Here is a 20,729-nt window from a genome sequence, read left to right as displayed (position 1 = left end):
TTCTGGGTGAATGAGAATGGGAAAGATGGATGCCATTATGGAGGAGGACATGGGAAGAGCTGAGGGGGAAAATAGGGAATGAGTGGAAAATAGTGTTGAGGCTGGAAGGGGCCCTAACAAACGAATGATGTCTCAGGAACCAACACGTTATCATACACTCATCTTCCTTTTTGACCATCAGCTAACCTGACTCCCCTCCTAAGGGACACAGCCTAACCTTGACCAATGACTTCAAAGGACAAGGGGGAGCAAGGGGACAGAAGTTCAGCAGTAAAGAATAAAAGGCCACAGCATCCCGCAGCAGCACAGACTTGCTTCTGATGCTTCTGTGATCACCTGTAAGCTCCACGACTTGACATCATGGTGCATTTTACTGCCGAGGAGAAGGCTGCTATCATTGGCCTGTGGGGCAAAGTCAATGTGGAAGAGGTTAGAGGCGAGGCTCTGGGCAGGTAGGAAGTGGACTTCATGGGGGAGGATGGTGAATATGAGCCTGGCAAATTGATCAGCAAATTCTTCAAAAATTTTCAAGTCGCTGATTTTCCATCTGCTGTGTTTCCATCTCACAGACTCCTGGTTGTCTACCCCTGGATCCAGAGGTTCTTTGACAGCTTTGGCAACCTGCCCTCTGCCTCTGCCATAATGGGAAACCGCAAGGTCAAGGCCCATGGCAAGAAGGTGCTGACCTCCTTCAGAGAAGCTATTAAGAATTTGGACAACCTCAAAGGTGCCTTTGCTAAGCTGAGTGAGTTGCACTGTGGCAAGTTGCATGTGGATCCTGAGAATCCAGGATCCACTTCAGGGTGAGTTCAGGAAGTGTTCATGTGTTCCCTTTGGTTTTTACTTTGGAATAATAATGGAAATTGAGAGTTTTATTGGAAAGACTAGCAAAGATCTCAGAAATCATAGATCAAACTTGGTCTTAGGAGGACAAACTTCCGGTGGGCATACCGAGACCACCTTGATTCAGGACTAGTGACATAAAAGGCTTCAAGCAATCTTACAGAGCATGCATGCTAAGTCTCTTTTGGTGTCAGATTCTTTGTGACCCCAGGGCTGTAGCACACCAGGCTCTTCTGTCCATGGGATTCTCCAGGCAAGAATACAGGAATGTGTTGCCAATTCTTTTTCCAGGGGATCTTCCTGACCCAGGGATCAAATCTGTATCTCTTACATCTGCTACATTGGCAGGCAGGTTTTTTATCATTAGTGTCACAGTGAACAGCCTTAAGTTTTCTTAAAAATTTTCTGGAACTTCTGTCAGAACTGGATGTATTTACTCCAGAGAATATCAAAAAGAACAGCATATTTGTTCAAGGAGAAATAAAATCTGACTTTTGATAGATGAAGTCCAATCTCAAGGAAGGAGAAATATCTTATGTTATTCCTGATGACTGAAGTTAGGAAAATATTTGGGAGAGTAACTTTTAGACCATTCACCCAAAGAAAAATAGATCAATTATCTATTAAATTACCCTTCAGTATTGTAACTAAGTGGAGGCTTATTGCTGCATTGGTTGGAGGCTTTACTAAACTCATTCTAGGAACCCATGCAGCCCTGAAATCCTATGAATATAAAAATTAGAGGGAGGGAGAGAGGCAAATAAAAATAATGAAATAGGAGAGAGGCAGGGGATATAGGTAGACAAATGTTGAATGGAGGGATCATAGAATTTAAATTAAATTAAAGAACAAGTTCATCTGAGTTTATTGTATAGGTACAACCCATGGAGCAGTTTAAGATGTGGACTTGGGAGTGGGTGTACTTACTAAGCCATTGTTTTCTGCAACTCTTTTAGGAAATTTCTACTTGGTATACTTAATTGTCATTCTGTCTCTCACCCAATAGCTCCTGGGCAATGTGATTGTCATTGTTCTGGCTACTCACTTTGGCAGAGAATTCACCCCTGACATGCAGGCTGCCTGGCAGAAGCTGGTGTCTGGTGTTGCCGCTGCTCTGGCCCACAAATACCACTGAATCCTCTTTCAATTCACCATTTTGTGTCCCCAGTGCCTTCCTTCTGCCCATGGGGACTGGGATTTGGCCTTGAGAGCACAGCTTCTGTTTAATAGAGTACATTCTATTCAGGGATCAAAAATTAACATTGTATCTTCTCTATTATTTCATCTTGTGCTGAAGGAGAAATGGGTCATTACCTGAAGGATAGGGAGAGACATAGGAAGAAGTAACAGTCCTTTGAGAAGCATTGGGAAATTCATCAGTGGGAGACAGACATTCTGGTAGGATTTAGGGTTATTGAGAGAAAATTAAGGTAGGGAAAGAAGTTTTTTGGGGTTGGAAATGTTTATTTTAGTGGTTGGGGACTGACTGCCACAAGGCAGTGTGGCAAAAATTTACTGTAACAGGAAGGCAGAGGTAGTGAGTGGTGTCTGAGAGAAAACAAGGTAGATTTATGGGACATGTCAGAGAGTTTGCAAAAAATATAAAAGTTTTGTAGGGATTCATCATCTAGACTCAGGTTACCATTTCAGTTTACACCAATGTACATTTTGAGTCAACTAAGTTATCATGTATCTTACGAGACTGAATTGGAGATAAGATCAGTTGAAGGATGGCTGAGAATTTCAAAAAATCTCCATGAACCAACAATAGCTTACCCTTTTCTAAAGGATTCCACTGTCTCCTTACAAAGCTAAGGCTAATACACTTGAAATCATTCTGCATCATATTCTGATTGAAAGTAATATGCACTAAAGTAAAATTAGACTTAGGATAGTATATGAATTTGGACGAACAGGGGGATGACCAAGACTTCATTTAGGAGATAAGATACTAACTAAGTCTCATAGTCTAAAAGTAGCCAGCCAGAGGTTGGAAACGTGCATGAAAATGTCTATCTGAAAGTGGAAGAGAGAGTAAGACATAGGTAGAGGATTAGGAAAGACTAGATAATATAAGTCTTTGAACATAAAAATAAAAGTTATTACTTTGATAGTAGCAAGAGTAAGCAATAAGTATTCTTAGAACTTTAAGTGACTCAAGGAGTAGGATTTGGAGGGGTAAGTAATCTGCTTAATTCACACAAAATGAATTGAAAATTGCAGAGACTAGACATGGATGCTAATTGAGGAGAATAGACATAATGGATTCAATCCAAGAAGAGCAGTGTGTTTGTTTGTGTCTGATGTTTTGTGACTGTATGGACTATAGCCCACCAGGCTCTTCTATCCGTGGGATTTTCCTGGCAAGAATGCTGGAGCTGGTTGCCATTTCCTCTCCAGGGATCTTCCTGACCCAGTGAGGGAACTTGCATCTCCTGCTTGGCAGGCAGATTCTTTACCGCTGACCTCAGGGGAAGCCCTGAAAGAAGATCAAGGAGGTCTGCAAAAAGTGAAGGATGAAGAAAGGGAGAGTGAAGAGGACATATTTTCTGATTGACTGGGGTGGATGAGAAGGAAGGGGGTGGCAGCAGATGAGAAAATTCACAGCCTGGCTCTAAAAAGAAGAGGCCTGCAATGTCTTGGGGACTTCATGTAAAGGAAGCATTAACTGAATTATTCTTGAGGGTGTCACAGCCAGATTGCTCAGCGGATCATGAGCTCCAGGCTTTGAGTCAAACTGTCCTCTTGAGGATGGGCAAATTTAACTCTATGAGGCATTCATTTCATTACTTCCATACATTAATTACAATCAGTTCAGTTCAGTTCAGTCGCTCAGTCGTGTCTGACTCTTTGCGACCCCATGGACTGCAGACATTTGTTTTACCTTCCTTAGAGGTTTGGATCCACTGCCCCAACCTTCAGGACCTCTATCCCAATACTCTCCACTGACAGATTCCTTCTTTTCATTCTGGGCTGCCTCAACTATGGCCTTCTTAGAGAGATTTATTTCTGATGGAATTGTGTCCCTCTCTCATTATGTCCAGATATTAATTTCCTTAATTACAAATGATAATAGCTCAAATTACTTGTTAATGGGTTTACTTATTCACTTTCTGTATCTTCCACCCCAAAATTAGATTCTTCTTTGTCTATCTTAAATCTCCTGTACATAGAACAATTATAACACAAAGTCATTCAACAAAGAGTTATTGAATGTACATGTGAGGACCCATGGGAATGAAAGTTTGAAAAAAAATTATAGTTAATTTTATTTAATATAAGAAATATAGTATTTGATCAGCTGTCCTGAGATTGAATGTATTTCTTAGAATACAATCAAGGGCCCTTGCCTGGCCTTTCCCCAGTGTTGTCATTTGTACTAATGGGGATCCAGCCCTAAGACCTTAGAACTTGCTGCTTTGTTTTGAATTTGAACATCCTGCTAGCTCTACAATTTAAGAAGCATCACTTAATACCTTAAGCTCTCATTCACTGATCATGTTTATCTAAGTTCATTTTTTAGAGAATTAAATACATTAATAAATCCCACATCTTTAGTTCACTACTTGGAACATAAGCTCTCTTTATCGCTTTCTCTAAAAATAATTGACTGTATCTATACTTCTATCTTTTAGCAGTAGTATTTATGTTATCTATAAATTCTATCTATATGCATTATATATGTATATGTATTCATAAATAGATGTGATCTTTTGTTTCTAATAATAATGCTTTTAAAAAATTTAACTATAAGGATAGTTATCATTATTGAAACTGAATGAGCTTTGGTGGAAATAAAAGATTATTTGGTGAGGAAATGGAAAATTCAAAGCCTGAATTTGAGAAATCAACAAGACAGGTCTAGAGGAAAGAGAAGAGATGAGTCCAAAAACAGAGGGATGGTGAGGAAGCAAGGATAGCTGTGGGAGGTGAAACATTTGGAAGTATTGAGGTTGAAAGGAAAGAAACTCCAGAAGACTGAACTAAGACCAAGAGGCAATGCATTAGGGACTAGAGACTGCTTTCAGAAGTCTAGAGGGGTTTGTTTGGACCTTGTTTACTTTTAGAAGAAATCTATATAGGGATGAGGAAAGTGTCTACTGGAAAGTATAACTGTATGAAAGGAACTGTGCCTGTGTTATTTTTCACTTTTCCTCTCCTGGAAGCAGAAAGAAAAAATGCCAAGGAGAAATGTCTATGCAGCATATACTGGCTCTGTATAAGGAAAGTACCTAGAGTTCACAAATATATTGCTAAGGCTATTCATACATAAGGATTTCCCTGGTGGCTCAGATGGTAAAAAATCCGCCCTCAATGTGGGAGACCTGGGTTCCATCCCTGGGTTGGGAAGATCTCCTGAAGGATGGCATGGTAACCCACTTCAGTATTCTTGCCTGGAGAATCCCCGGGAGGGAGGAGCCTGGAGGGGTGCAGTCCATGGGATGGGACATGACTGAGTGATTAAGCATACAGCACATTCATACATTGGCTGAGCATTTGTACAGAATTGTTTCTAGACAGCCATTTCAAGTTTGCATCCTATAAATCCAGAAGTGAGATAAGTGTTTCTGAGGGAGGAAAACAGCTGGAACATGTGGGCTGGAGTGAGTACAGTAATAAAGCTACAAGTGTTTATTTTTATGCCCACAAAATCTGAAGTTTCTGGTGCTAGGCATATAGGAGGGAAATCATGGTCAATTCCTAGTCTAGCAAGGGGACAAACTAGCTGTGCTTATAGACAAGGCGAGGCCCCAGGCTTTGTGGGAAGTTGATATCACTCAGTTCAAGATGGGAGTGGAGAGGCCAGCCTGGAACTCTCTGCTAACTGTGCACATCTGTTATCTCTCGCCACCTCCACAGCTCCTGGAAATTGTGCTAGCGATTGTCTGGCAAATCACTTTGATACAGAATTCCCCCCCCCGCCCCCCCTCCCCCCCTCCCCCCCCCAGTGCGGGCTGCCTGGAAGACGACAGTGACTGGGCTGGTGAACACCCTAGCCCACAAATATCACTGAGAGCCCTGCCGAGTAGTACAGTGTCACCAAAGAAAATCTTTATTGAATTAATAATAATAATAACAGCCACAAGAGAAGCAGTAGTAGTAATGCTTTGCTAAGAGTTCTCAGAGTAATTGTCCTCAGGTCTGCTTTTCTCATGTGCTTTTATTTTATTTTATTTCATTTATTTTTATTAGTTGGAGGCTAATTACTTTACGATATTGTAGTAGCTTTTGCCACTTATTGACATGAATCAGCCATGGATTTACATGTGTTCCCCATCCTGATTCCCCCTCCTGCTTCCCTTCCTATCCCATCCCTCTGGGTCATCCCAGTGCACCAGCCCCGAGCACTTGCCTCATGCATCCAACCTGGGGTGGCGATCTGTTTCACACTTGATAATATACATGTTTCAATGCTGTTCTCTCAGATCATCCCACTCTTGCCTTCTCCCACAGAGTCCAAAAGTCTGTTCTATACATCTGTGTCTCTTTTTCTGTCCTACATATAGGGTTATTGTTACCATCTTTTTAAATTCCATATATATGCATTTGTGAAAACCTTAGGGATTTTATGTTGAACTGTATTGGGGGGGGATTGGGGAGGCTCACCATTCAGTTTTTGCATGAAGTAGAAATTTCTGCAGGAAAATTAAACAGAGCACCAAAGGGATGTGGTTGGGACATACGCTTGGGAGAAATACATACTCGTGAACTTGTCCAGGTAAAGATATAGGAGCATTCAGGTGGGAGGGGAAGGCTATCAGGGGACAAGAATTCCTCAGGATCAGATGGTTAAGAGGGTCTGAAAAAAAGACTTCAGTGAAGGCAAAGGTTCTGCATGGAGGTAGACTACCAAAGTGGAGATTCTTTACAGGAAAATTAGCCCAGGTCTTAAGATGGCGATGTCCAGGCAAGGATGTCATTCCATTCTAAGAACATGAACGTTCTGAATGAACATGAATGAAATGAATCATTCCCTCTCCCACTATAAATGTGTCTTTTCCAGTCTTGTAAATGCTTATTTGGATGCATGAGAACAAACTGTCTTAGATCACAGTGGCAGTGGTCTGTGGAGTACTGCCAGTGAGGGTTGCCTCTGACTGATTAGACACGAAGAAAAGTCACACTCGGCCAGGAGTGTGGACCCAGCACATGAGACTGATTAGACACGAAGAAAAGTCACACTCGGCCAGGAGTGTGGACCCAGCACATGAGACAACTAGCTTCATCTGGAGCCACTGCCGAGGAGAATTCTAATACTCTCTTCACAGAAGAGAGTCTACTTTCTCAGAATAGACTCACAGAAGCATCTGTTCCACAATATTCAATAGTGTGTTCTCTGATATGAATGCATAGATACATGTCCTGGTCAGAGACACTTTCCATATAATCAGAGTGAAAAGAATTATTCAGACAAGTTCACATATTACTGATAGAACTCAGTAACAAAGGGGTGATGTTAAGTTCTTCTCTAAATTACTCTGTTCTTACCTATCTTGTCTCTAAATTGATGCAGGATTGGGATCATTTTTACTTGGTTACAAGAACAACAAAATATGAGCCCCATATAAGCTTTAGAAGCACTGGTAACCCAAGAAGAGCTGTGGCTTCTTCTATAAATACACCCTGGCTGAACAGCAGAACAGTGTCTTGTAAACATCTGACACGGTGCTCACCAGAGTTCTAAATGTTGCTCTTCCTAATTCTAGTTATGCTTCATGGGCAGCCTACTGGTCACTTCAGGAACAGTGATGGGGACTTTGAGATATGAATTGTGCAGTAGAGGGTAGGGGGGAAAACAGCAGAATAGCCCTGATAGAGCCACCAACACTATCAGAGACACAAATGTCCATCTTGCTGACCCTCCCTTGCCCAAGTTCCACCCCTGGCGGTGGCCACCCTCTTTTGACCAATAGTCTCATTTTATTGGAAGAAGGAAGGGCCTGGGGACAGGAGATGAGGAATAAAAGGCCACGCAGTGAAGCAGCAGCACGGACTTGCTTCTGGCCCATTAGGCTCACCAGTAAGCTCCCAGACACCATGGTGCATTTTACTACCGAGGAGAAGGCTGCTGTTGCTAGCCTGTGGGCCAAGGTGAATGTGGAGGTGGTCGGCGGTGAGAGCTTGGCAAGGTAAGTACTGGACACAGGTTGGACAGGATGTAGAAAGGCAGAAAGTGTTCCAGGAAAGGGACTGGTTAGCTTTCTTACATACTCTGACTTCTCATCTGTTCTGTGACTATGATCGTACCATAGGCTCCTGATTGTCTACCCATGGACCCAGAGGTTCTTTGACAGTTTTGGTAACTTATACTCTGAGTCTGCAATAATGGGCAACCCCAAGGTCAAGGCCCACGGCAGGAAGGTGCTGAACTCCTTTGGAAATGCCATTAAGCACATGGATGACCTCAAGGGCACCTTTGCAGATCTAAGCGAGCTGCACTGTGACAAGTTGCACGTGGATCCTGAGAACTTCCGGGTGAGTCTGGGCATGTCTGTGCTTTATTCTTTCATCCAGGTTTCTGTGCTGTGGTTATAATAGCGAACACTGACTTAAGTCTTGTGCTGTAGAAGTATTTTCTGGAGGTAATATTTTATAGAACGGCTTGATTTTGATAGATTGTTCCAGAGGTCCAAGGTAAGACCTCGTAACTACTCTATTACTAGTGGAGGTCACTGGTCATCTGATAATTCTGTAAAAAGAAAAAATGCTGTGAAGAACACTAACCTAACTTGAGCTATGTGTTTTCACCTGGAGAATACAAACTGAGCCAAGCAAAAGAATATCTTGCCTCTGATAATTGAAATTTTCTATGAAAATTGATGAATACATTTCTTTATGATTTCTGAGTTTTGAATCAGGACTAAACAGGGCAAAACAAGAGCAACTCTTCACGATCTGTGCTTCCTCCTCTCATCTCTAGCAAAGATGAAATGTTTTTGTATACAAGGTGCTTGATTCTTTGTCAAATGGATGTCCAAACAATCTGAATGTGTGCAATATCTGAAGACACAATATGCATATCAAGTCCCCTTTCAGCACTATAAGTTAACTTTAATTTTTGTGTGTGTGTGATTTTATTTATTTATTTTTTTTTCATTTATTTTTATTAGTTGGAGGCTAATTACTTTACAATAGTGTAGTGATTTTTGCCATACATTGACATGAATCAGCCATGGATTTACATGTGTTCCCCATCCTGAGCCCTCCTCCCTCCTCCCTCCCCATCCCATCCCTGGGTTGCACCAGCCCTGAGCACTTGTCTCATGCATCCAACCTGGGCTGGTGGTCTGTTTCACCCTTGATAGTATACTTGTTTCAATGCTATTCTCTCAGAAAATCCCACCCTCACCTTCTCCCACAGAGTCCCAAAGCCTGTTCTGTACATCTATGTCTCTTTTTCTGTTTTACATATTGGGTTATCATTACCATCTTTTTAAATTCCATATATATGTGTTAGTATTCTGTACTTGTCTTCATCTTTCTGTCTTGCTTCACTCTGTATAATGGGCTCCAGTTTCATCCATCTCATTAGAACTGATTCAAATGAATTCTTTTAATGGCTGAGTAATATTCCATGGTATATATGTACCACAGCTTCCTTATCCATTCGCCTGCTGGTGGGCATCTAGGTTGCTTCCATTTCATAAGTTAACTTTTAAAATAAAGGAGAGAAGTAATCCATAGGAATGCTCTGGGTTTGGAAGTTGACAGAGAAAATGGGAGAAGGATATAACACAGTGGGGGTTCAGACTGGGAGTCACTGAAGCCAATGTCAGGTCTGTAATGATGCACTTTTGTGGGAACATGGCCTTGAGAGCTGCTCAATCTTTATGAAGAAGGAAATGGATGTTGCATCTATTTGCTGGAAGGGCAGCTTGAGACCTTCCCTTTGTATGTACTATCTTCTTTTTATTCCCAGCTCCTAGGCAACATGATATTGATTGTCTTGGCAACCCACTTCAGCAAGGAATTTACCCCGCAGATGCAGGCTGCCTGGCAGAAGCTGACAAATGCTGTGGCTAACGCTCTGGCCCACAAGTACCACTAGTTGCCTGGCCAGCCATGTCAGTGCCTATCTGAGGGCCCAGTGTCCCAGCAGCTCATCTCCTGAAGACAGAGGGAGAGAGCTCTGATTCCAGACACAAGTCCAATATAATACAAATGAAATAAAAGTCACAGTCTATAATGAATGGTCTGTATTTTCTCTTTGTTTTTATCTTTTATAAGTTGATTCAGCATACACACACACAAAAGCATTCCTATTGGAACTGGGAATACTGGAGATTGAGAGTTTGGGAAGGTTATAGAAGGAACCCTAACAGGATTCTGTAAAAGTGACTTCAGTGTGTAGTTAGTCTAGGAGGGGAAATTAGACTCCTGAAATGGAGAAGGTCTTTAGAAAGAGGAAAGAAATGAAGTTACTCCTGAGAGATGCAAAATAGCGAGCTGTCCTAATAGCGAGCTGTTAGGACACAAAGTAAGGGACCTGTATAGTCTGTTATTTGTATAAATGCTGGATAGAGCTCTTTCTGGGCCACTTTTACTTAATATGAGTCATATTTTTAGTAGCTATAAGTGCAATGAAGGTGATATTTTTAGACACCCAGTCAAGGGCTCTGCTCTTAACTTTTTCCTTGCATCTTCAATGGTGCGTGCTTAGACGCTGCAGTCATGTCTGACTCTGCCACCCAATGGACTGTAACCTGCCAGGTTACAGTAATCTGTCCATGGGATTCTCTGGGCAATGATACTGGCGTGGGCTGCCATGCCATGGTACTAATGCTATATTACATGTGAGCTCTGCGACCTGGAACACATTTTTAATTCTATCAAGCCTTTGGCAGAGATAATGGCCATTTATGAGGAAATATGACAAATTCAAAATCCATCCTGTCAGGTCCAATTCAAGGAAGATAAATTGGCTCTTTAAGAACAGTGGGGTAGTATAAAATTATAGAATCTGCTAGAATACAGAAGAGAAGGAAATGGCAACCCACTCAAGTCCTCTTGCCTGGAGAATCCCATGGACAGAGGAGCCTGACAGGCTGTAGTCCATGGGGTTGCAAAGAGTCAGAAAAACCATAGCTTTGACTAGACAGATCTTTGTTGGCAAAGTAATGTCACTGCTTTTTAATATGCTGTCTATGTTGGTCATAACTTTTCTCCAAAGGAGTAAGGGTCTTTTAATTTCATGGCTGCAGTCACCATTGACAGTGATTTGGGAGCCCCAAAAAATAAAGTCTCTCACTGTTTCCACTGTTTCTCCATCTATTTGCCATGAAGTGATGGGACCAGATGACATGATCTTAGTTTTCTGAATGCTGAGTTTTAAACCAACTTTTTCACTCTCCTCTTTCACTTTCATCAAGAGGTTCTTTAGTTCATCATCATTTTCTGCCGTAAGGGTGATGTCATCTGCATATCTGAGGCTATTGATGTGGCAATCCCCTGGCAAACCCCAGGCAATCCCCATTCCAGCTTGTGCTTCTTCCATTCCAGCATTTCTCATGGTGTACTACTCTGCATAGAAGTTAAATAAGCAGGGTGACAAAATACAGCCTTGAAGTACTCCTTTACTGATTTGAAACCAGTCTATTGTTCCATGTTGAGTTCTAACTGTTGCTTTTTCACCTGCATACAGATTTCTCAGGAGGCAGGTCAGGTGGTATGGAATTCTCATCTTCTTAAGAATTTTCCACAGTTTGTTGTGATCCACACAGTCAAAGGCTTTGACATAGTCAATAAAGCAGAAATAGATGCTTTTCTTGAACTCTCTAGCTTTTTGATGTTCAAATAGATGCTGGCAATTTGATCTCTGGTTCCTCTGTCTTTTCTAAATCCAGCTTGAACACCTCGAAGTTCATGGATCATGTGCTGTCGAAGACTGGTTTTGAGAATTTTGAGCATTACTTTACTAGGGTGTGAGATGAATGCAATTTTGCGGTCTTTTTAACACTCTTTGGCATTGTCTTTCTTTTGGATTGGAATAAAAACTGACCTTTTCCAGTTCTGTGGCCATTGTTGAGTTTCCAAATTTGCTGGCATATTGAGTGCAACATTTTCACAGCATCATCTTTTGGGATTTGAAGTAGCTCAACTGGAATTCCATCATCTCCACTAGCTTTGTTTGTAGTGATGCTTCCTAAGACCCACTTGACTTCGCATTCAGGATGTCTGGCTCTAGGTGAGGGGTCACACCATGGTGGTTATCTGGGTCATGAAGATCTTTTTTGTCTAGTTCTTCTGTGTATTCTTGCCACTTCTTCTTAATATCTTTTGCTTCTGTTAGATCCATACCATTTCTGTCATTTATTGTGCCCATATTTGCATGAAATGTTCCCTTGGTATCTCTAATTTTCTTGAAGAAATCTCTAGTTTTTCCCATTCTATTGTTTTCCTCTATTTCTTTGCATTGATTAAAGCTTTCTTATCTCTCTTTGATAGTCCTTGGAACTCTGCATTCAAAGGAGTATATTTTTCCTTTTCTCCTCTGCCTTTTGCTTCTCTTCCTTTCACAGCTATTTGTAAGGCCTCTTAGACAATCATTTTGCCTTTTTGCATTTCTTTTTTTTTGGGGAATGGTCTTGATCACTGCATTCAGTACAATGTCACGATACTCTGCCCATAGTTCTTCAGGCACTCTGTCTCTCAGATCTAATCCCTTGAATCTATTTCTCACTTCCACTGTATAATCATAAAGGATTTGATGTAGGTCATGTCTGAATGGTCTAGTGGTTTTTCCTACTTTCTTCAATTTAAGTCTGAATTTGCCAATAACGCTTTCATGATCTGAGCCACAGTCAACTCCCTGTCTTGTTTTTGCTGACTCTATAGGGCTTCCCCATCTTTGACTGCAAAGAATATAATCAATCTGATTTTGGTGTTGACCATCTGGTGATGTCCATGTGTAGAGTCTTCTCTTATGTTGTTGGAAGAGAGTGTTTGCTATGACCAGTGCATTATCTTTGCAGGACTCTATTAGCCTTTGCCCTGCTTCTTTCTGTACTCCAAGGCCAAATTTGCCTGTTACTCTTGCTGTTTCTTGACTTCCTACTTTTGCATTCCAGTACCCTACAATGAAAAGGACATCTTTTTGGGGTGTTAGTTCTAGAAGGTCTTGTAGGTCTTCATAGAACCATTCAACTTCAGCTTCTTCAGCATTACTGGTGGGGTATGATGGCTACTGCATTTCTTCTAAGGGATTCTTGCCCCCATGGTAGATATAATGACCATCTGAGTTAAATTCACCCTCTCCAGTCCATTTTAGTTCACTGATTACTAAAATACCGGTGTTCATGCTTGCCATCTCCTGTTTGTCCACTTCCAATTTGCCCCTGATTCATGAACCTAGCATTCCAGTTTCCCATGCAATATTGCTCTTTACAGCATTGGGCTTTACTTCCATCACCAGTCACATCCACAACTGGGCATTGCTTTTGCTTTGTCTCCATCTCTTCATTCTTTCTGGAATTATTCTCCACTCTTCTCCAGTAGCATATTGGGCACCTACCGACCTGGGGAGTTCATCTTTCATTTTTATACCTTTTTGCCTTTTCATACTGTTCATAGGGCTCTCAAGGCAAGAATACTGAAGTGGTTTGCCATTCCCTTCTCCAGTGGACCACTTTTTGTCAGAAATCTCCCCATGATTCATCCATTTTGGGTCATGCCTTCTACATGGCATGGCTCATAGTTTCATTTAGTTAGGCAAGGGTGTGGTCCATGTGATCAGATTGGTTAGTTTTCTATGATTGTGGTTTTCAGTCTGTCTGCCCTTTGATGGAGAAGGACAAGAGGCTTATGGAAGCTTCCTGATTTGAAAGACTGACTGAGGGGAAAACTGGGTCTTGTTCTAATGGCAGGGCCACTTTCAGTAAAACTTTAATCCAATTTTTTGTTGGATCTGCAGTGTTCCCTCACTGTTATTTGACCTGAGGCCAAACTATGGTGGAGGTAATGAATATAATGGCGACCTCCTTCAAAATGTCCCCTGAACGCACTACTACGCTCAGTGCTGCCAGTCCTGCAGCGGGCCCCCACTGACCCACACCTCCACCGGCGACTTTTGGACACTCAAAGGCAAGTCTGGGGTAATCTCTTGTAGGGTCACTGCTCCTTTCTCCTGGGTCCTGGCATGCACAAGGTTTTGTTTGTGCCATCCAAGGGTCTTTCTGTGTAAGTTCTGGTGGCCCTCTGGTGGGGTTAATGGTGACCTCCTCCAAGAGGGCTTATGCCATACACAGATCTACAGCACCCAGAGTCCCTGCCCCTGATCAGTCCACTGCTGACCCATACCTCCACAGGAGATGCTCAAACACAGTTCTGTCTCAGTCTCTGTGGGGTCTCTGGGTCCTGGCACGCACAAGGTATGTGTGAGCCCTCTGAGCATCTCTGATGGGTGTGGGGTTGATTTTAAATGCGATTTCACCCTTCCTACAGTCTTGCTGGGGCTTCTCCTTTGCTCTTGGATGTGGGGTATCTCCTCACAGTCGCTCCAGTGCCACGCTGCCAAAGCTCCAAGGCTGCGCAGTTGCCACACTTTATCACTCACTCAGTCAGTCAGTTCAGTTGCTCAGTCGTGTCCAACTCTTTGAGACCCCATGAATCACTGCACACCAGGCCTCCCTGTCCATCACCAACTCCCAGAGTTTCTTAAACTCATGCCCATAGAGTCGGTGATGCCATCCAGCCATCTCATCTTCTGTTGTCCCCTTCTCCTCCTGCCCCCAATCCCTCCCAGCATCAGGGTCTTTTCCAATGAGTCAATTCTTCGCATGAGGTAGCCAAAGTACTGGAGTTTCAGGTTCAGCATCACTCCTTCCAATGAACACCCAAGACTGATCTCCTTTAGGATGGACTGTTTGGATCTCCTTGAAGTCTAAGGGACTCTCAAGAGTCTTCTCCAACACCACAGTTCAAAAGCATCAGTTTTTTGGCACTCAGCTTTCTTCACAGTCCAACTCTCACATCCATACATGACCACTGGAGAAACCATAGCCTTGACCAGACAGACATTTGTTGGCAAAGTAATGTCTCTGGTATTTAATATGCTATTTAGGTTGGTCATAACTTTCCTTCCAAGAGTAAGTGTCTTTTAATTTCATGGCTGCAGTCACCATCTTCACTGATTTTGGAGCCCCCAAAAATAAAGTCTGACATTGTTTCCACTGTCTCCCCATCTATTTCCCATAAGGTGATGGGACCAGATGCCATGTTCTTAGTTTTCTGAATGCTAAGCTTTAAGCCAACTTTTTCATTCTCCTCTTTCAATTTCATCAAGAGGCTTTTTATTTCCTCTTCACTTTCTGCCACAAGGGTGGTGTCATCTGCATATCTGAGGTTATTATTTCTCCCAGCAATCTTGATTCCAGTTTGGGCTTCATCCAGCCCAGCATTTCTCATGATGTACTCTGCATATAAGTTAAATAAGCAGGGTGACAATTTACAACCTTGATGTACTCCTTTTCCTATTTGGAACCAGTCTGTTGTTCCATGTCCAGTTCTAACTGTTGCTTCCTGACCTGCATATAGGTTTCTCGAGAGGTGGGTCAGGTGGTCTGGTATTCCTATCTCTGGGTATTCCCATCTGGTTTATCGTGATCCACACAGTTGAAGGCTTTGGCATAGTCAATAAAGCAGAAATAGATGTCTTTCTGGAACTCTCTTCCAAGCAAAGTATAAAATTTTTATCTACAACCTTGCAATATTTTGAAATTGTCAATCACTTCTTTATGTTATTTCCTTTCTCCTTCCCTTTCATTACATTATTTTCTCTCCTCTTAGACCCTCCTTCTCTTCTTCCATCTTTCCCTCCTCCCTCCATCTCTTTCTTCCAGCTATCCTGGAATATATTTGTATATAGTTGTAGTATTATTTTGAGTTGAGGACAGTGAAAATAACTTTGAATCTTCATTCCTGGGTCCAATTACACCTTTTTTTTTTTTTTCCTGAGGACCCAGCTATGGAAATTTCTGCACTTTTTGTTTTCCCAGAAACCCTGTCAGACTTTATTAGGCTGAATAAGATAAATCTTGTTTGTAATTCCTCTGCATTCTCTTTATAGTCATATCATAGCTATATTTTCTTTATTTCTCATTTATTTTTTCCCTATAAAATCCATGTTCATTAAGTCCATTTCAGTAGTTGGTAGAAAGACATCATTTCTTCTTTTTCACTTATTTAATGGACATTTATTTCAAGAAAGGATGGGGAGAAATAGAATTTTGTGACCCAAAGTATTTATACAAGGAGAAAGAAAGCAAGTTAAATCTATGACAAAATAGTTATTCATTCCAACCTCTTACAAATATCTCTAGAAACAAAGTGTAACTCCCTGTAGAAACAGTTTGATAATTTTTTTGCTTTCTGAGTCTTACTTTCTGTAAGTAATTCTGCAGTTCATAGGTTTAAACTATAATTCATAGATTTAAACTATAAGAGACACATTGTACAAAATCATACTAAACTATTGACACATAAATAAGACTGGGAATAAATTTGTAGAAGCAATTGATGAAGGAAATCAATTTGGGAGATAAGAACAGGGAGAGCAGAGTTTCTGAGTCTAGACACACTGGATCAGCCAATCACAGATGAAGGGCACGAGGAACAGGAATGCATATTACTTTCCCCCAAACTAATGAACTTGCGTTATGACCTGGGCTAATCTGCTTTGAGAAGTAGGGAGGGCAGGAAGCTGGGCAGGGCTCAAAGAAAGAGCAGATCCCTGCTGCTTATACTTGCTTCTGACACAACTTACAACTACACAAACAGGCATTTTGATTAAACTGACTTGTAAGGAGAAGTTTTCTTTCATGTTCTTGTAGAGCAAGATGAGGGTGGATGAAGTTGGTGTTGAAACCCTAGGCAGGCAGTTATTCAGCTTACCTACCTTGGGTTAAGGAGAGTGAATGGCAGCTGGGAGTGTGGGGACAGAGCCGTCCCCTGAGATTCTAGGAGGTGGTGACTCCCTCTGACCTTGTGTTATTTTCACCCCTTAGGCTGCTAGTTGCCTACCCCCGGACTCAGAAGCTCTTTGAGTTCTTTGGGGACTTGTCCTCTGCTGATGATACTATGGGCAACGTTAAGATGAAGGCCCATGGCAAGAAGATGCTAGACTCCTTTGGTGAAGGCATAAGACATCTCAACAACCTCAAGGGCACCTTTGCTGTGCTGAGTGAGATGCACTGTGATAAGTTGTGTGTGGATTCTGAGTACTTCAGGATAAGTTTATCGGACCCTCAATGTTCTTCTCTTTTTTGGCCAGATTTTTCTCATGGCGAGAGAGATAAATGGCACAACACAGTTTAGAATGGAAAAGAGGTATTCTGATTACGGTACTAGGGACTGACTCTTCAGGATCATTTAGTTTCTTTTAATCTCTTTGCTCACTCCTCTGCTTGTTCTCTGCAATGTCTTCTCTTTTTTAAAAATTATTCTTTTTGAGTGTGCCAAAAAAAAAAAAAACAACCTTTCCCTATTCACTTTAAAAGTTGTTGTCTAATACTTTCCCCTTATCTGTTCCTTTCAAAGGAAAAAATGTTGTATCACTTCTTGAAATAATCCAAAAGAGTAAAAATGATAACAAATTCTGGATTAAGTTAGAAAGAGAGTAACATTTTAAAATATAAAGTCAGGCTGATATGGATGGCTTTACGTCAGTGGTAACATCTACACTTCTACCATCTTTGTGCTAATATCCTAGGGGCACAGCTTGAGATGAGACTGAAATACTTTGAATCTAACCTGGGTACCTGCACTAACTGTGCCCTTGCTTCTCATCTTTTCCACATAGCTCTTGGGCTGCCTACTGATAATTGTGCTGGCTTATTACTTTAGCAAGATTTTCATCCCAGAAATTCAGGCTGCCTTTCACAAGGTGGTGGCTGGTGTGGCAAATGCCTTGGCCCACAGATACCAATAAGCACCCCTAATTGATTTCCAGGAAAGGTCCTTTCATCTTCAGAGCCCAAAAACCAAATATGGAAAAATTATGAAGAATTTTGAGCATTTGGCCTCTGCATAATACAAAGATTTATTTTCATTGCATTGGTGTATTTAAGTTATTTCACTGTCTCTCACTCTGATGGGAACATGGGAGAGCAAAGTATTGAAGACAAAAAGAAATGAAGGGCTAATTGAGACCTTGAGAAACTATATCAGTATCTTGGACCCCATGACAGGAATGGCTGTAATCAGCTGATGTTAGTGGAAAACAGACTGCTCCTTAGTCTTACTTTCTCTTAAAGAATTCAAGTTGCAGCTTGATTTGGGAGTTGGATCATTGGTATGTTTTATTTAAATAAATTATGTTATTTAGCCTTTCTTGTAAATGTCTTCTCACTCTTTAATTGTCCCGAACCTCACTTAAATCCATTAAGTTTTTCTGCCTAAGGACACCACTGTTCTAAGATTATGCATTTTACTGTCCCTGTTGCTCCTCCTCCCCTAACATCTTTTTATCCTAGTTATCACTGCCATCTTATAAAGATCTACATGAAGGAAAGAAACCAGGGGGAGGTAGCTTTGCTCCCTCTTTGCTTGTATTATAATACTGTGATAAATATAGGACTGACAAGAACCCAAAAAGGGACTTTTGTGGCTTGGTAGTCACTGCTGTCTTGCAATCCTTTATGAGTGAATGTTGCTTAGCTGTGTCTGACTCTTTGTGATCCCAAGGGCTATACAGTCCATGGAATTCTCCAGGCCAGAATACTGGAGTAGGTAGCCTTTCCCTTCTCTAGAGGATCTTCCCACCCAGGAATTGAACTGGAGTCTCCTGCATTGCAGGAGGATTCTTTACCAGCTGAGCTAACAGGGAAGCCCCTCTGCTTCAGCAGACACCATAAAATATTTTCAAAATCAATTATACTGTTTTACGTTATCACTAGCAAAGTATGAACATTTTTCTTTATCTACAGGTTTGTAGAAGTTTGGAAATGTCAAGCTCTCCTGTTCTTTATATTCTTTTCCTCTTCCTTCCCTTTCATTACATTATTTTACCTTCTCCTAGGCCCTTCTTCCATCCATTCTTCCTTCCTTCCTCTCTTTCTTCTTCTTTTCTTCCTTCCTTCTTTCCAGGTATGCTGGTGGGTATATATTTGTATATCTTTGTAGTATTATTTGAACTGAGAAGAATGAAATTTGATTTGAATCTTCATTTCTGGGTCCATTTTCACTTTTTTTCCTGAGAAGGCAGATGTGGAAATTTCTGCAGTTGGTGTTTTCCCAGAAATCCTGTCAGACTTTATCAAGCTGAATAAGATAAATCTTGTTTGCAATTCCTCTGCATTTTCTCTACAGTCATACCATGAGTATCAGATATTTTTCTTTATTTCTTATTAAATTGTTCCCATTATCATCCATGCTCCATAAACCTTGTTCAGTAGCTTCTAGAAAGACAATATTTATTATTTTTCATTAACTTGATAAAGCTTTATTTCAATGACAGGATGAGTGAAAATCAAATTTTTTGGTCCAAAGTATTTATACAAGGGGAAAGCAGCAAGTTAAATCTAAGACAAAATATTTATCCATTTCAACCACCTACAAATATTTCCAGAAACAGGGTGAAGCTCCGTATAAAATCAACTTAATAAAATTTTTACTTTCTAAGTCTTAGTTTTCTTATCTATGAATTTAAAAAGTTAAATAGATAAAATAGATTAAAAAGTTAAAAGATAAAATGTAATTCATAGGTTTAAACTGTAAGATACATTACATAATATCAGACTAAAATATTTATGCATAAATGAGACTGGGAATGTATTTGTAGAGGCAATGGATGGATGAAGGAAATGAAGCTAAGAGATAAAGACAGGGAGAGTAGAGTTTCTGAGTCTAGACACACTGGATCAGCCAATCACAGATGAAGGGCACTGAGGAATAAGAGTGCATCTTACATTCCCCCAAACCAATGAACTTGTGTTGTGCCCTGGGCTAATCTGCTCTCAGAAGCAGAGAGGGCAGGAGGCTGGGTGGGGCTCACAAGGAAGACCAGGGCCCCTGCTGCTTACAGCTGCTTCTGATACAACTTGCAACTGCACAAACATATCATGGTGCATCTGACTCTTGAGGAGAAGGCTACTTGTCACTGCCCAATGGAGCAAGATGAGGGTGGATGAAGTTGGTGTTGAAACCCTAGGCAGGCAGGTATTCAGCTTACAAGGCAGCCTGAAGGAGAGTGAGTGTCAGCTGGGCGAGTGGGGACAGAGCCGTGGCCTGAGATTCTGGCAGGTACTGACTCCCTCTGTCCTTATGCTGTTTTCACCCCCTAGGCTGCTGGTTGTCTACCCTTGGACTCAGAGGTTCTTTGCCTGTTTTGGGGACTTGTCCTTTGCTGATTTATGGGCAATGCTTTGCCTTGTTTCCAGGCATCGTTTCCTCTTATTCATTCTTGCTTTTCTCTGTTTGTTCTATGCAGGATCTTCTTTATATTCAAACATTTTGAGTGTTTGTTTATTAAGGCTTTCTTCTTTTAAGTCACTTAAAAATTTTGTCTCATGATTTCCCCTTATATCTTCCTTTCAAGGAAGACAAAATGATGTATTGCTTCTTGAAAGAGTTCAAAAAAATAAAAAAAAATGATAGCAAGTTCTGAATTAAGACAGAAAGAGAGAAACATCTGTAAATATAAATTCAGGCTGATATGGGTGGCTTCACATCAGTAGTAACATCTACACTTCAGCCATCTTTCTGCTTATAGTCTAGGGGCACAGCTTGGGATGAGGCTGAAATACTAAGTCCAAATTGGGTGCCTCTGCTAACAGTGTCCTTGTTTTTTTATCTCTACCACACAGCTCTTGGGGAACATACTGGTGAGTACACTGGCTTGAAAGTTTGACAAGGAATTCACCCCAGAGTTGCAGGCTGCCTGTCAGAAGCTG

At 41.3% G+C, this 20,729-nt stretch overlaps 1 protein-coding gene and 1 pseudogene across 1 annotated transcript; both read left to right on the top strand.

Annotated features, from left to right (window-relative positions):
* Window positions 1-360: 360 nt before the first annotated feature.
* LOC136174208 (hemoglobin subunit epsilon-1-like) lies at window positions 361-1,978 on the top strand (annotated as a pseudogene).
* A 5,903-nt stretch (window positions 1,979-7,881) lies between these two features.
* LOC136174211 (hemoglobin subunit epsilon-4) lies at window positions 7,882-9,892 on the top strand. Its single transcript, XM_065944197.1, has 3 exons — window positions 7,882-7,973; window positions 8,097-8,319; window positions 9,764-9,892. Exons 1-3 carry the CDS (start codon window positions 7,882-7,884, stop codon window positions 9,890-9,892), a joined length of 444 nt encoding a protein of 147 aa, XP_065800269.1.
* The last annotated feature ends 10,837 nt before the right edge of the window (window positions 9,893-20,729 follow it).

This window comes from Muntiacus reevesi, chromosome 9 (assembly GCF_963930625.1).
Source record: "Muntiacus reevesi chromosome 9, mMunRee1.1, whole genome shotgun sequence".
NCBI classification, from domain to species: domain Eukaryota; kingdom Metazoa; phylum Chordata; class Mammalia; order Artiodactyla; family Cervidae; genus Muntiacus; species Muntiacus reevesi.
Note: the sequence above shows the minus strand (reverse complement) of the source record. Positions and strands in the feature narration are given on the sequence as shown.

Bases quoted from the DNA above. Each gene is read 5' to 3' on its own strand.
- LOC136174211 (XM_065944197.1), top strand. From the start codon at position 7,882: ATGGTGCATTTTACTACCGAGGAGAAGGCTGCTGTTGCTAGCCTGTGG. The intron at 7,974-8,096 runs GTAAGTACTGGA...ATCGTACCATAG, and splicing joins GGCGGTGAGAGCTTGGCAAG to GCTCCTGATTGTCTACCCAT. The intron at 8,320-9,763 runs GTGAGTCTGGGC...TTTTATTCCCAG, and splicing joins TGGATCCTGAGAACTTCCGG to CTCCTAGGCAACATGATATT.